The 16,897-nt window shown below is 38.1% G+C and overlaps 1 protein-coding gene across 2 annotated transcripts in view; it reads left to right on the top strand.

The window, feature by feature from the left end:
• Positions 1-16,897, top strand: part of CA10 (carbonic anhydrase 10) — a 213,218-nt gene that overhangs the window by 157,264 nt on the left and 39,057 nt on the right. For both annotated transcript variants that reach the window (XM_069799203.1, XM_069799204.1), the window contains one exon: positions 8,557-8,742. In XM_069799203.1, coding sequence (XP_069655304.1) covers positions 8,557-8,742 — 186 coding nt within the window. The remainder of the gene's footprint in view (positions 1-8,556; positions 8,743-16,897) is intronic.

The following is a 16,897-nucleotide window of genomic DNA, read 5'->3' as shown; positions in this document are numbered from 1 at the left end:
AAGCCAGTTTTTCTGCTTGTCTATTTCAATAATTCAATTTTAATTTAAAAAACCCAGTGAAAGCTCTGGGATGAAATTCACCTGCTACATATGGTTTAAATGTAGTTGGAATATTTCAGATTAAGGAGAGCACGATTTCACTGTAAAGCTAGTGTCAATATGCGCAGCAATTACTAATGCTAGACACCATAAATTTGGCTGCATCTGCTTTAGGCTTCTTAGTCACTAACAAGCAAAAATCATTGCATTAATGGAGTAGTGGAAATACAATAAAGCAGTTTATTATCCCTAAAAGGCAGCATGTGGCATATAGACTCTGTGGGGTATTACCAATGTCCTAGGAGCAGTTTCATTCGTTCACATCCTGTGGCATATAATTATCTCAGACTAACCATGACCCTGCGGGTCCTCTATTAAAATTATATTTTTGTTACAGAATGGCGTATACATTATTGAAGCACATTATTTTGATCACTGAAAATTGACATATTGTGCTCATTAGCCAGTAAGCCTGAATATTTAATTTATGAGGTTTGCTCCAAGTTTTTTACAGATCAGTCACTTAAGAGAAGTAAACAGGCAAAACTGCAGAGTAGTGAATGGGAAAGATTCTTACTGAAAATGGTGCTCCAAAAAGCAAAAAAAAAAGTGTATCATGCCATATGCTGATACATGACACATTACGTTAGGCAGGTAAATGGGTTAATTGGACTCATTAACATCATTTCCTTTTTAAAACTTTTCAACTAAGAAGATGAAAAGATTATTTTAATCTTTACACTTCTCTCTTACATTTTACATTTTTCACACGGGCCTTTTTTAATCAAATATTGATGATGATGTTCTTCAAAGCTCAGCAATTATATTGCAGCTCCCTCGCAGTAAGTGGCACTGTATCAAAACTCTGTTATTTCCTTATCTTTATTTCCCTCCCCTCCACTTTTTTTTTTTTTTTTAATCAACACAACGTAAGATCTAATGGATTCTTGCCAGAAAAGGCACTCCGGATATTTTGCTTATCTGATGGCCTTCAAGCAACCTGCTTGAGCCTGCATCCCCCAAACACTCGATTGTAGACTAGAAACCTGCATCAGCAACAGACCCCACAATTGCGTCCCCACAGCTGAAACCACCACTTCTGAAAGTAAAGCCACGGATTACAGTCGTGTCACACAAAAAAGATTAGTTTCAATTTTCTTCCTGGCTGTGGAATTCCCTGTGGTATATAGGTGAAGGCTATATGGGATGGGTCAACAGTGCTCTCTGCTGGCAGCAAGGAAAGCTTACAGGAAACATAGATGGAATTTGCCTTAAAATTACCTTCAAAAATAAAGCATGAAATACTTTAAATATGTATCTATATCTAAGGCCCCGAGACGTTTATAGGCAACTCTATAGAAGACCATGACTTACAAGGTCAAGAAGCATGCTGTTTATTGCAAACATGGTTTTGAAAATGATGCTGTACTAGCAGCGTTTCCGCAATTTCTTTACGTACTGTTGCATACGATGATTAAGTGTAAAAATGAAGGCAGGGAAAAAGAATTGTGGAAAATAACTATTCACATGTACAAATATTCATCAAAAGCACTTAAATAAAACTGAATTCTCTGTAGAAAACAATTGTTTAGAAAAAAATTTAAAAATTCTTATGTGTGTGCATGTGTCTACATATGCACAATATAGAACAGTTGCTCCTATTTGATTATATCAATCTTCTCTTTAAAAGAAGACCTTAAAAACTTAGAATATCCTTTTTAAACAACCATTAAGTAAGTTGGAAAAATAACTCTGTAAAATAATTTTATTTTCCAGCTTGTGTCCCCTCTAACAACAGCTAGAAAATCAAGACAGCAGCATAAAACTACTTCTAAAGCTAGCTGGATGCCATAAGCACAATATTAAGAAAATAAATGTTCTTGTATAGCTACTGCTTTGAAATAAGGGAATGTAATTCTGCTGCAGAGCTAAGCAGTGTGCCTTCGTAGGTTACATTTGAAATTCTAGTTTGGCGCAATGCTTCGTCACTGTCCCTAAAGTCAGATTTCAAATCACAGACTTGCCCTGAAGTCTATGTAAACTCTGTTTTCAAACCCTGAAGCAGTCTCTGCTTTGCACAAGAGAGATATAAGGTACTTACTACAGTACAATCAATTTAAATCAATGAGGACAGTACTTTATATCACAGAATATGGTCTGGTCAAGATACTATGAACAACAACCAAAAAAACATTAAATGAAAGGAACTTGCTTGAGGGACTCAGAAAAACATGATTCAGTTTATCACTGCACTTAGAAGCTCAGGTTCAGGTGACCTGAGCTACAGAGTGAAATTTTGCATAGGACAATCCTGTCTAAGTATCAGGAAAAAAATAAAACAACCTAGCATTAATGTTGACTTACCCTGGTGAGACAAAAAACAATCGGAGATATATTTTTGTATTTTTTAAGAACTTTAAGACCCATAGATGGCAGATGCTAGGAACAATTTAATATTAGTGTTAATGTTTTATTAATGTTTTTAAATTTAAAATTTTATTAATTAATGTTTCCATGGAGTACTTGTCCCTCCATGAAGCTACTGGGGAGAGGAGTTGAGCAGAAACGCAGCGGCTCATTACAAGTTCCTTAGGATCTGTGCTGCGCTCACTAGGCCACCCACTGCTATTGCTACATTGATACTGAATGGCAGAAACCAAAGGTAATGACAAAACACGTGGCATTAGTTCAGGTGCTAGTTACGGAGGAGGAAAGCCCACCACTCCCTGAGCCTGCAGAGCTGCTTTCCTGTTCTGCTGGAATATAGGACTCCAGGGGGAAAATACGGAAGCCAGGTGGCAGATGATCGAAAGTTGGTTATTGCAGGACATGAAACTGGGGCACTACGACACCTTCAAAACACTCTTCAATCCTTGGTGATTTGCTTCCCTACACAGTACTAGGCCTTCTTTGGACTGTATCTATTTTCATCCTAAAGAAAAGAACATCTAATATTGCAGATAAGATCCAAGGACACCACAGCAGGCAGCCATACACAATTGATTTTCTTGCTTCCTTACGTTCAGTGCTGCTCCACTGGCAGGTACTGATACAAGTTTAAAAATGTTCTTGGAACTAATCTTCAGACCACTCTTACGTGAATAAATCCAAAATGCGCTATTTTGCTATTTTGTAAAGGCCCCTAGGAAGCAGAGAGCCTGCGCTACCGCTTAAAGAATGGTGACGGTGAACTGCTAACATAGCATGGGATTGAAAGGCAAAGAATCTGTCTCGGCTCCTTCTTTCCTCTTGCATTCCCTGCTTACATTTCTAGCATGGCTTCGCCCTAAAACAGGCTTCTTTTTCTGTCACTTCTCCTGCTCAGGGTTTTTGAAGGCTATTTTAACACAGACTGTAATGTAAAGATGTAGGCTGCAAAGGATGTTCTGCAAAGTATTTAGTTCAGGACTAGTTGTGGAAGAAAAGACGAGGGGAATACGATATACAGTTAATTAGGACACAACAAAAAATGCTTCCACAAATGCAGGGTTAAAGAACATCATTAGAAAAAAATGTTTTGCGATTGTTTTTTGGTTTTTTTTTCCCTAATGGTCATAAAGGCCTGTAGAGTTTCAAGATAAACATGCATCAAAGAGTTTGTGTTTATTAGGTATGCATTTTTATTGACTTTGCTTGTGTTCCACCTTTCAAAGGGCAAAATTGGGACTTTTTTGTGATCACAGGACCAGCAAGTGATACACAGATACCACAGGAGTATTCAGATCTTACTTAGAAATGTAGTATAGAATATATTAGCAGCCTGTGCCTGTGTGGCTGTCTTGCATGAAGATAGAGAGAATAATGCTGCTGGGGAATTATGTGCACAAAGCTCTGTGAAGCAAGAATTAAAAGTAATGAGATTAAATAGAAAATAACTACATCAGGAATATGTTAATAATTTAATTAAAGTCTACCAAAGTTGAACTATTCCATAATTAAGGTTAAAGCCCATCAACATGCTCTGTTCTACTTGGGGATTTTGTCACAGGTAAAATTACCTGTTTGGAAATATTTTGTAATGTATGAGGAAAATAGGGTCAGCTAAGAATGTGGTATGATCATTAACTTTGACAATGTTGGACTTCATTGTCTTGTCAGACAGGGTTTTACTGATGTTTTAAATATATGTTTTCTTTACCTCAGTCTCATTTCTAGTGCATAAGACAAATGTGAATATTGATCCTTCTGAAAAACAGGAGGGCATGATTTAGTGCTCTTTTTTTCCTTGTCTGCTGTGTTTTCATCTTTACATACCTTTCAAGTCAAACAGAAACACAGAACAAAAGGGTTACTTAATAGCAGAGCAAGAAGCAATGCAAAGGCCATCACTATGAAGGACTTAGCACCAAAGATTAGTCTGACACATTAAGGAAGTAGTTGTATAAATCTTAACAGGTCTTTTATGTTATCCTTTTAAACTACCGTATAACATTTTATCCAATCCACAGAGTGGTATAAAACATAAATACCATGCTTTCTGCAGTAGCAGATATTGCTGACTGTACCAGGCAGAGTCAACATCTTTCCCATAAGGCGCCCCGTCTTCATACTGTTTATCTTGTAGAATGTACAAAATACAGAAAATACCTCCTCGTTAACTTCTCTGCCTGCGACCTTTTACAAGACCACATGCAACTTTGCTTTCCACAAAACCAGCTCAGTTTGATGTTCTAAAATAAGAGTGCACCATCACTTTTAAAGGCTCAGTACCATAAAATATGGAGAATCCTTCTTTTATCAGTAGGTTCACATAGTGAACAAGATCAGAACCTCCTTTTCTCCAGTAGCAGTTAAAACTGCACATAGTGAAAAGACAATGCATTGTTTTCTGCCAAAAACTATGGAAGACAAACTTCTTTTTTTTTATTGCATTTTTTTTGCATGACACTTTCCTACCGAGTACAATGCATTTGTGGACTTCGAGCTTGCAAACAGAAGGTGATTGCACTTATGTGATACTATGTCCTAACAACTGTAAATGGTTATACTTGAAATGTACACTTTTAAAGTTGATAAGATACCAGGTTTGTACATAAAACAGACAATATCCTGAACCACAATAAAGAATTTCACATAGCATTACAGTGGTACTTCCCATAATCAAGCACAGCCTACTATACAATCTTGTCAAGTCAGAAAGTCTCCAGCAGAAAAAAAAAAGGGGGGGGGGGGCTAAAAATTTCAATCTTTCATTCAGATATAATCTGAGTAGATGGCAAATATAAGACACTCCTATTCTTCTTGTAGTAAGTAAATGCCCATGAAAGAAGCGCCCATTAGAAGTTGCTAGTAATGGCGGTATATGTTGACACTCTCAAGAAAAGAATTGGGCATGACCATGTCCTGAAGGTGCACTGTGGTCCTGAATCTAGACTGCTATATGCAGCTACTCTTCCCTTGGGCGCATACAACAAGAAAACTAGTGCTTCACTTAAACATAAGAAGGCAGATAACAGGGCAAGACCTTGCATTTTTTATACTGAAGATGCTGGATTTTGTCCTTCCTGGTGACAAGTCTGTGTGCCCATGCAGCAGATTTTATAGTCTCACTTCAAGTGTTCATCCCTCCCTGCAGGTCAGAAATGAGGCATGTCAGATACTTCACTGCATTACTGGTATTCTTCATCTGCAGTTACGTAGGGAAATTCTGTTTTAAAACAGTCAATACAATCTCTACAAGCGCTGCATTTTTATGAAGGGAGAAATGAGAAAGACAAATGTTACTCTTGTTCATGAATTTGCCTCTATCGTTTCCCCTTTCTGCTCTACAGAGAGTTATTTGATTCATATTAGGGGTTATTTGGGTCACTTTTACCTTGAGAAAGAAAATAGTGGTAACCTAATTTGAGATTTGTACCAATTTAAGTAAGAAAATGCATTCTGAATATTTTGCATAGTTGCTAAATTTAACTGAGTGTTCAGTGAAGTGAGCTTCCGAATGTAAGAGGCTTTAAACCATGTTCCCCTATTTGTTTTTAAACTACATTTGTTACTTATGATCAGCAATTTTATGTCATTCATTTGCAGTGTACTGAAACCAAATTCAATAAACTGACCTTCTTCCACCTATTAAACTAAACTTGGTATTTAATTATTATGCATGCAAAGTCAAGCAGAAAAACTAAGGAGCATTTATAAATAAGATCATTGTGTTTTATTTGCAAAGAATAGGAACATTTGTATTTATTACTTTTCATAAGAAATTTATTACTGCTTATTTGAATTGGAATAAACACAAAGAATAGAACATCTGTATCAAAGTTTAAAAAGCCACAACAACCAAAAGCTGTTTAATCTCATCCATTTAGTTCTATTGCACAGTCTGTTCAGTGTAACTTTTTACAACATACTGTGCAAGAAAACAGGTCATTTAAACTCAGTAATTAGTATTAGAGATAAAATGACACTGCAGCAATGTTAATTACTATAGTACTGATGTAGTATAGGATATAATACATAATAGTCATGTCTTTAATTTTAAATTGAAGTGCAACAAAGCATATTATTGCTACACTTCCTCATCTTAAAGTAAATGAATGTTATTCAAGTGTACCATTTGTATCCATGCAGAATGTTTTTAAATAAATCACAATTCTACTTTAACTCAAACTGGCATATTTCACTTTCTAATGGCATAAATTAAGGAACCTCTTGCTGTAGGAACTTTTCCTTTGACAGTGGAAATTATGACAGAATTACATGACACTGTCCTGCATGACATCCTTGTCTCTAAGGATGGATGGTCACACTCAAAGAGTTGCAGTCAACAGTTCAATGTCCAAATGGAGACCAGTGGCAAGTGGTGTTCTTTAGGGGTCAGTACTGGGACCAGCGCTGTTTGCCAACGACACCAAGCTGTGTGGTGCAGTCGACACGCTGGAGGGAAGGGGTGCCATCCAGAGGGACCTTGACAGGCTTGAGAGGTGGGCCTGGGCGAACCTCCTGAAGTTCAACAAGGCCAAGTGTGAGGTGCTGCACATGGGTCGGGGCAATCCCAAGCACAAATACAGGCTGGGCAGACAATGGATTGGGAACAGCCCTGAGGAGAAGGACTTGGGGGTGTTGGTTGATGAGAAGCTCAACATGACCCGGCAATGTGCGTTTGCAGCCCAGAAAGGCAACCGTATCCTGGGCTGCATCAAAAGAAGCATGACCAGCAGGTCGAGGGAGGGGATTCTGCCCCTCTACTCTGCTCTCATGAGACCCCACCTGGAGTACTGCGTTCAGCTCTGAAGCCCCCAACATGAGAAAGACACGGACCTGTTGGAGCGAGCCCAGAGGAGGGCCACAAAGATGATCAGAGGGCTGGAGCACCTCCCCTACGAAGACAGGCTGAGAGAGTTGAGGTTGTTTAGCCTGGAGAAGAGAAGGCTCCGGGGAGACCTTATAGCAGCCTTCCAGTACTTAAAGGGGGACTACAGGAAAAATGGGGAGGAACTTTTTAATAGGGGGTGTAGTGATAGGATGAGGGGTAATGGTTTTAAACTGAAAGAGGGTAGATTTAGATTAGATGGAAGGAAGAAGTTCTTTGTGATGAGGGTGGTGAGGCACTGGAACAGGTTGCCCAGAGAGGTTGTGGATGCCCCATCCCTGGAAATGTTGGAGGCCAGGTTGGATGGGGCTTTGGGCAACCTGGTCTAGTGGAAGGTGTCCCTGCCCATGGAAGGGGGGGGGGAACTAGCTGGTCTTTAAGGTCCCTTCCAACCCAACCCATTGTATGATTCTGTGAAAAATTTCCACAATAATTTTCTTTTTCATTACAGCAGCTCTAAATCAGTTTGCAAATGAAGCACAACATTCAGTCTTTTTAAAAATAAGGATGAATCTTGAAGAGCATTACAGCTAATAAGGTGTAGGAGGAACTAGAGATATATGACCAAATTGTAATTAATTCTGTACCGCTATGGCTAAAATGTCTGGCAATTATAAACATAAAATATTCATAACAAAACAGAGAGACTTGCAGAGGACGACAATGAAAGTTTTCACCTGCAGCTCCAGTAGGAGTAGGGCTCCCAATTTATAAATAATTATATCTCTGCTTTTTGCAGCACCTTTACTTTTGGATAACTTTGTTATAAATATTAAAAGAAGGAAAAAATGACTTAAATTTCAGATTTGTTCAAGTGTACTTAAATAATTTATGTCAGCTAAAATGTTCCCATTTTCAGTGCAGAAGTTTTGTAATGAAGCCATTATTCAGCCCTTGCATAAAAAAATATTCTAAAAGCCTACTTATTTAGAAGTGTAATAATCCTATTCACTGTGTTAACCATGTGCCCCTGGCTAAAATATGTACATATGGATTTAGAAAAATATTTGAATATACAGTATAAGATTCAAAGCAGAAGTTGAAGGATAACCTCAGGTTGTGTATTTCATCTCACAACAGTAAGATGTATTGCTACATTTAAATGAAGGTGTGTAAATAGCAAAATCTTGAAGTACGTATAACCAGTTTCTAGGATTTACAGGCTATTTTCAAAAAATGCTTTCTTTCCCCCCCATTTTGTTTAGGTCAGTGGGACGATGTATAACACAGGGAGACATGTATCTCTACGATTAGACAAAGAGCATTTGGTCAACATCTCTGGAGGACCGATGACATATAGTCACCGCTTAGAGGAAATCCGGTTACACTTTGGAAGTGAAGACAGCCAGGGATCAGAGCACCTACTCAATGGACAGGCTTTCTCTGGGGAGGTATGTCAACGTATTTGGACTTACAAATGAACCAGTGTGAATTACTCACTTTCCATTTCTGCCTGAAGGTATTTGCAAACTAATTTGTACTCATAAAAATTGTTTCCCTTTATCCATTCTGAAAATCGGGGAATTACTTTTTTTTTTTTTGCCCATGCACTGCTAATTGCATGACTCAGGTCTAAAAATGAAACTGTTTTATTTATTGTATGCATAGACATGCTATATTCTCATATGCACTACTTCCAAAGTAATCAAGTACCTTTTGATGGGTCCTTTATATCCCAGTTAAGTGCAAATACAAGATTAACCACAAAGTAATACTCAAAGTGCTTCAAGTTCTTATAAAAGTGCTACTTTTGCTACTCGCTGGTGTGTAACACTTTACATTAAGTACCATTCTGCCTTTGATTCATGTAAAAGTAAGGTGATACTTAATTTTAGAGATGGTTCCGCAGAAGTCTGTTGGTCTGCTCAGGAAATAAAGTTAACTCCACAAGTAAACCCTGGCAGAATTGGTACTTGCTTTGTATTTTAAATACATGTCTGTAATTGTCCCAGGAAAGACTGTAATTTAATGATCCTGATAGGTATTGCAGATGGCCCATTAATCTTGCTGGATAAATATTTTAGTCTCGTACATGGAGTACTTTTTCAAAACATATAGTAAAGTTTGCAGACTTTCTGGTAGACAAAGCAGAATCTTTCCATTATTCTTATGTAGGAGCATTTTTACATAGAAGAGATGCATGGGTTTTGTAGTACCCCAACCTTCTTCAGCTTGTGCCATGTCTGTGAACTATCTAGCATGCAACTCTACCCCACAAATCTTAACAAATAAAAAAATGCTTCAGAATAACTGTATATTACTGTAGGGATTCTTTTTAAAGAGACTCTAGGTATCCCTGTTACCATTCTTTCAGAAGACCAAAATGAATAGGTTTTCATAATAAAGCACTTATTTTCTTGGATGTGAATAATCAAATTACCATCTCTACTATCTATCACAGACTCTGGTGATGAGTCAGTTAATGCATGGCATTTTCTTTGGCACTGTGCAACAGCCGTTATTTAAGAGTAGGAAATTAATTGCAGAGTTGTCAAATGATGGTATTATAATTGATGGTAATCATTTGCTTTGTTTTATAAGCTACATAGATGTATAATATAGCCAGTGGCAGCTTGTTCATGAAATTATTCATGTCTTGCACAACTGACTTCTGGTTGCCTTCGTTAAATTCTATGATAAGTGAACATATAATGTATTACTCCTTTAAGAGCTGAAAGTTAAGTATGCTGTAGTAAATAAGGTCTTTGCTTTGCTAATGAGATTTATAGAAGAGCAATATTCAAAGAAAAACAAGTTGACTGAACAAGAAAGAAAAAATCTGGTTGAAACATACCATTGCACTTGATATGATGTATCAGCATCATTTCAGATATTTTTAAAAGAGTTTTTAAGTTATAAATTCAACAGTCATAGACTATAACAAAAGGTAAAAATGTAGAGCACTGTTTTGCAATACTTAATGCTTAACTAGGCTCTCCTGGTTTTGCAAGTAGGAGTTTTGAAGTACTGTTAACATGTGGTATTTGCTAACAGAGACCTCAAGTTTTTCTGAGTAAAGCAGAAAACCTAGCTAAAGTGGAAACCACTGTTAGTCAGTCAGTCATGCGCAGCTGGATCCACAGCATATGCAGGATTCATCTAGTTATCTGAATTCCTCCTGCAGCGAATAGAAAGAGATTAGCATCTTCAGAGGATGATCATTCCTGACAGCCAGAGATGCATCTCTTGGGACAGGACAAATCACTCTGTGGAGGTGCATCTCCCTTGACAACAGAGCAGAGACGAACAACAGGCCAAGTAGCTTAGACTACAGGCCTCCTTTTCAGATAGTGAGATGAATTCTGTCCTTTGAGGAAGTGTTTTTCACACTTTCAGATAGCTGGTTTGGGCAGCTGGACAGGTAAGTTCCAATAAGGTCAAGTATTAATTACTAATTTGAACCTACATCTGCACAGTCAAGTCTTACTTACAGAACATGTACTGTTTTCAAAGTACAAGCACAGATTCAAATCAATCAGGCTGAATAGCATGGCTGCAAATTTTCAGTGAAGGACAGCAGCTGATGGTGTTCTTAGAATATACATCCACCTGTACAAGTGCTGTCTATATATATGTAAGTGAGTTTTGATAAGCTCTCAGCACTGGAAGATGTAATGTCTACAGCTCCTAGCAACTATAGTAAGAAAACTGTAAACAAGCTAGCTGACTTTATGATAGAGTACACGTCTTTGAAATGTAACGTATGCTTTTAAGACTTGCTGCTAATTACTATTCACTTCTGCACTGGATAACGCTGTCTGAGGAGATGGGGCGAAGAAATATAACTGCGTAAGCGCATTAGTTTGATTAAGCTAGTGCAGGTAAGAATAACAATGAATATTTGCTGGCTTTGGCTTTAGCAGGTGTAGGCAACCAGAGAAAAATCATTGCAGGATTACACTGTTTGACTGCTAATTGCACGCTAACTCCCATGATGCTGCCTTGTTACTGCTGTTCTTATTTGTGTTGGACAAACCCGCTATGGGTTTTACTAAAACCTCTGTTTTGTTGGGGAAACAATTCCTAAGAATGAAGTTACCCAAGAAGTGTGATCCATGCCAGTAGATCACAGTCAGATTATTCCTACTCCTCCTTCCCTCCACTCCCATCCATATCTGTCCCCTCATTTTCACTGAGGTCTCCAATGCCTGTTAAAGTCAGCACATTGCGGAGAGAGAAGGGGAACCTGGGGAGAGGGCAGGGGAGAGTGCAGTACCTCTCCCTCACAGCACTGGCAAACTATTACATTGGCTGAAACAGACCTAAATTAAATCCAAGTGCAGAGGAGGCAGAAGCTTTTAAACAGCCCCAATATATCTTGAACCAGCTGCAATGTTCTTTACACATCTGGAAATCCCACCTAACATCCATACTAAGCAAGAATTTTGTTCTTAGGGACTTTTTTTGCCCAGTGAAGATGTTCTGCGAGTGGGCAGGTACTCAGAGCAAGCTGGAGAGCACTGGAATGGTACCGTGGCATGAAAAACAATCTAGAAATAGCAAATTGCTTCAAAATATACTGTGGTCTGAATGATACTGAGAGGCTTGTAATTTCCAGGCTTTAACATTTAACTAGGTGTTAAAGGCTGTCAAGAGAGATCTCTACAATAATCTGGTTACCTTTTAGCCCCTAATTATCACTTCAGTAGGCAGAATAACTGAACTAATGCTTAAATAGTTTGAGTATAAGGGCTTTAAAACTGTGTATCAGATTATCATCAATATGTTTGGCACTGCTAACATGGAAAGAAAGGAAGGCTTTGGAATGCTTAACTAAATAAATCGAGCATTTACTTGTCCCTCTGATACATACTTGAGTGTGTTTAATTCCCTACTCTTTGCATAAGCATCCTACCGAATTATAATGATTAAAAGAAAAACTTGGCTCAAGCAAAGACCCCAACTAAGACACCAGTCACTCGTGTCTGCTGCCTAACGTCTCTATGCAAAACGGTTTTTAATGCTTCAGAGTCCATATCATTTAATGAGAAAGACCATCTTCCCTTCAGACAGCAGCAGTGCAAAATACAGCAGAATTTACCAGAGTTCTGTTGTTCAGGCACTGTCTACCTTGTTAAAATAAAAAGGTAACAGCCTCCAAAAGATTCACGTTGAAAAAGGGACCCTTTAACTTTACCATGTGGCAAAGTCATAAAAATCCATACCAATTTTTTTCCTAAGCGGAAAAATGAAAAATGTGCTGCAGGAGGCCTCCAACCACTTTATGGCTATGTGTTGTAGTAGCCTTATCAATGTAAAGGCAGAAAGTCAAGGAGCTTAATTATTTGGGGTTATACAACAAACTCAATAGCTGGAGACTTTCAAACAAGACACCAGTCCACAACACACAAAAAAAATAGATTTCTTCTTCTCTGCCCACCAAGTCACCTTTCAAAAACCCATTGACAGAGATTATAAACACAATGATTTCATCCACTACATAAGAAGTAAAATGAAAGCCAGAATAGTATCTGGATAAATGAACACATATTGCAAGCTATACACACAGTTTGGAACTGAGATTTACTTTCGCTGCTGCTAAAAGCCACTGACAAAACCAAATAAAATACAAGAAAATGGGAATCAAAGGGGGAGGCTGGAAATTCTGAAATACTAGCCTTTGACTACTGCAGTTTCTTTAACTGCAGGCATATTCTATGTGAGTGGGGAACTTCTAGTGATAGTAAAGGATTACTTATCAGAGAGATCAGTGTTGCAAATCCAACTTCTGATATTTTTAGAAGCAAGACTGTCAGATAGACAGCCTATGAGAAGCATCCGGCCAGCTGGAATAATTTAATCCAGCCTGCTGCAGAATTAGAGTAGTCTGAATTGTTAAATCAGAAACAGTGGCTCTGTCACTGAGACCTTCTGTACACCTTTGACTTGCCTGTGTGGTTCCAAATAACCTCCCCCAAAATCCTAATGTTGGTATTGTTTATACCACACACGCCTCCCCCCTTCAAAAACAACCCAACCCCAAAAAAACACCAAACAAACAAACAAACAAAAACCCCCACCAAAACAAACAAACAAAAAAAAATCCAATCAAAAAACCTTTACTGGAATAAAGTACTGTCTATGTACTATGACTTGACTTATGTTGGCAAAACAGAACAAGTCATGGCTAATCAGCATGTCAGAAGAAATGGTAAGTACAGGCCAACTCTATATTGTATCACTTGTTACAAGCCATTTACGTCCCCCATCTTCTTCCCAAAAATTTCACCACGTAGAAGGTGAACATTCATTTGCACCTCCCATGTGACAATTGGCTCAGGACTCTGCCTCCTTTTCTAACCTATGGGTCAGTTCCACACAAAAGCCGTTGTTTTCTCACACGGTTCCCTACACTTACACAATATTTAGATTGCTTTCCTAGGTCTGTTTTTGCTGGTTTGTTCTCTATAGAAAGCCTCACTCAATGTGAGGCTTTGTGAATCTAGCATGGCCCTTCGTCGAATTGTGCTAGCACATAGTCCTTCCTCTTCCTCACATCAGCTAGCGATGTCACTGAGCAGAGAGGACAGGAGTCTCCCGCTTCTTCAGAACCGCGTTCCTACAGGTGGTTACAATGCCAAAGCAGAGCTAGCTATAAGCCAGCCCCTACTACGCCTCGTAACGCTGGCACTCCTGCCAACAGCTCGCAGAAGGAAGTTTGAAATTCAGATCTGTCAATTGCCACAGGCCATCTGTATTACATTTCGGAGACTTCATTGGAAATGATGCAGGTCATTTTTAAGTATTTCAGCCAGAAGATAAGTTTACTGTATTCCGGTGCTTATTAATGTTGAAAAATAAGCCTCTGAGGAAAGTACCAGATGAGGGAACACATGTCTAATGGAAGGGTGGTTTAGTAGAATCTCTATAACCTTCAGATTAATGTTCAGCTTCAGAGGAGAAAGTCAATAGGATAATGAATTAAATTGCTATAGGAACAGAATATAAATCAGGAAGAGGTGGTGGTATTGTCATCACTACAGTATAATGTGACTATTCACATGAGTAATTCAAAATCAGTGGGAGATGAACGCGTGCACCTCTGTCCACCCTAAAGATTACAGGTGGCTTCACCTGAAATTTTATAAAATACTCATATGCATAAGAAGCAGAGTTAAAGTCCAAAAGACACTTATTCATCAACACACGCTTATTGTGTTTTTCTAAACCAAAATCAATTTTATATTTTAAGTTAAATGGGTTTTTATTGCTGGTTAATATAACAGAAAATAGGATTGAACAATATATTAACACAGATTGAGGAATACTCACACCTGACTATGGTCTGCTAATTTAAGAGCTCTGAATCATCCAATAGAAATTCCTTTCCACCCTCTATTGACTTTATAAGGAAATTAGGCTCTTTAACAGAGGTGTGGTTTAATAGTAGGCTGCCTGGTCTGTCTCCCCTCTAGAACTACATGGAGATGAAATGGCCACCTCTCTCTCTGGACTGCAGAGCCCTTTGAGTTTAAAAGCATGGTCCACAGGAAAAAAAAAAGTATGGTCCAAGGAAGAACACTGCTGAGATAATCTAGACAGCAAAGCTTGCAGGGAAGCATACTTGGAAACATATGTTATTTTATAAAGTAAAACTTATCAAAAACATTTTTATATCTTCCAAAAATACTTCCCAAATCAAAATGAGGTGATAGATCAAGATTCTAAGCAAAAGTTGGCTATAATGTCATCAAGGTGCTAAGGCTAATACACTTACTGTACCTGAAACCACCAATAAAATAGCAGGTAACAATAGGACAGTGTAAATGGAATAGGAAGATAAAAGGTAATGCTTTAATTTACTCTGTATTTTTGTCAGATATGGATCATATTGTTCCAGAACCACCCCATGAAGTAATACACAATAATTAACCATATCTGTTTGTACAAACATGGAATTTAGATTAAGCAGCCTGTTAAACTGTCAGACTGTGGCCTCACTTCCAGGACTGTAGCTGAGAGCAAGCAGAAGCTAGAGGGGCAGATCAAAATGCTGAGACTCCCGGGCAAAGCAGAAAACCTGAACATCCCTTATGCTCCCCTGTAAAAATGCAACATTTAAACAAGCCCTCTACGCATCTACAAATACATCATATGGAGCTGCTATGTGCTCTCATAGGAAGAGGCCCACAGCACATCTCAGCTCTGTGGAGTCCAGGTAGCTTGCAATGCAGCCACGCTCTTGCAGTCCTGCAAGTCAGCTCAGCACCAGCCTTCTGCCTGAACCCAAACAGTTTCAATGAAAGTGAAGGACAGAAAAGTTTGGCGCATGTAGCAATTGAACAAGTAAACTTTTTCCCCAGTGGCAACATAGGAATATATAAAGGGACAAGCTACAAAATATAAAATGTCTGCAGGTTTCATGAGATACTGCAAATAGTTTCCCAAAATCTAATACTGAAAATCTGAATGCTAGGTTTTATTTCCCAGATTTCTCATTATTCTGTTCTGACCCTTGTGTACTTACATCTCCTGAACAATTAAAAGCATCTGAGTTACACACATTTAACTGTTACTTTGTTGATGGGTAAGAAACAGGTCTGCACATAAAAATGAAAACTAATTGCTGTACCCAATTCCATTTACTTGATTTCATGTTCCATTAGATTTTCGTAGGTTGGTTTGTTGTTGGTTTTTTTTTTGTGGGAGATTTTCAGCATTATATACACTTATATGAATTATGGACAGAATTGTGGGGAGAGAAGACAGAGAGTGTTGAAACCAAAAGCTGAAAATGGGTAACTGAACCATCTAAACATCTAGGGCTACATGGCAGTAATAACAACTCTGAAGTACCAGTGAGAATAATGTGCTGACATCCAGATATTTTGTAAGCAGCAAATGGGCAATATTTAAAATGCAGCTGGCGTTTCCTATCAAGGAAGCGTCTCCTTTTGAACTACTCTATTGGAAACCACAAGAAAGATGACTTTCCAGGAATATGGAACAGAAATTTTTGTGGTGTATTTTACATCAAAATGCAGTAAACTTCCTACACTGGCTACGTGCTAAAAATGCATCTTAATCCTTAGTGACCTTCAAAAGCAGTTTCATCTTTAACACTTTTGAAGTAGAAGAGTTGACTTCTAACTTATGTTCCTTCCTGTCTTTTTTGGCTAGACAGTAATCTTCAAGTCATGGGTAATATACACTTGTTAAATAACAAATCCCAAAGCTCGATAGCCAGGAGAAGTTATAGAATCAAGTGAAGGTGTAGCGACTATAAATCATTGATCATAAATATATAAACAGAAAAAATACACAGCAAGTAAAACTCATTTTTATATGAATGGCTGCATTGCTAGGCAGTGCCAGTATACTCTTACAGTCATGGTCTTACATTTAGTGCTGTGGTAGTCATACTGCCATTTTTAAAGGAAAATTAGATTCTAGAAGTAGCCTGTTTTATCCTTCCCTTAGGAAAAAACCTTAATTACACAAATCAAGTTATATAATGTCCAAACTTTATATCAGCCATAAAGAATTTTACTTCATGTATAATCAGCTTCTCATATCATAAATACCATTCATGTTATTTTTTCACCT

This window comes from Haliaeetus albicilla, chromosome 12 (assembly GCF_947461875.1).
Source record: "Haliaeetus albicilla chromosome 12, bHalAlb1.1, whole genome shotgun sequence".
Classification (NCBI taxonomy): domain Eukaryota; kingdom Metazoa; phylum Chordata; class Aves; order Accipitriformes; family Accipitridae; genus Haliaeetus; species Haliaeetus albicilla.
This window is presented reverse-complemented; position numbering and strand designations above follow the sequence as displayed.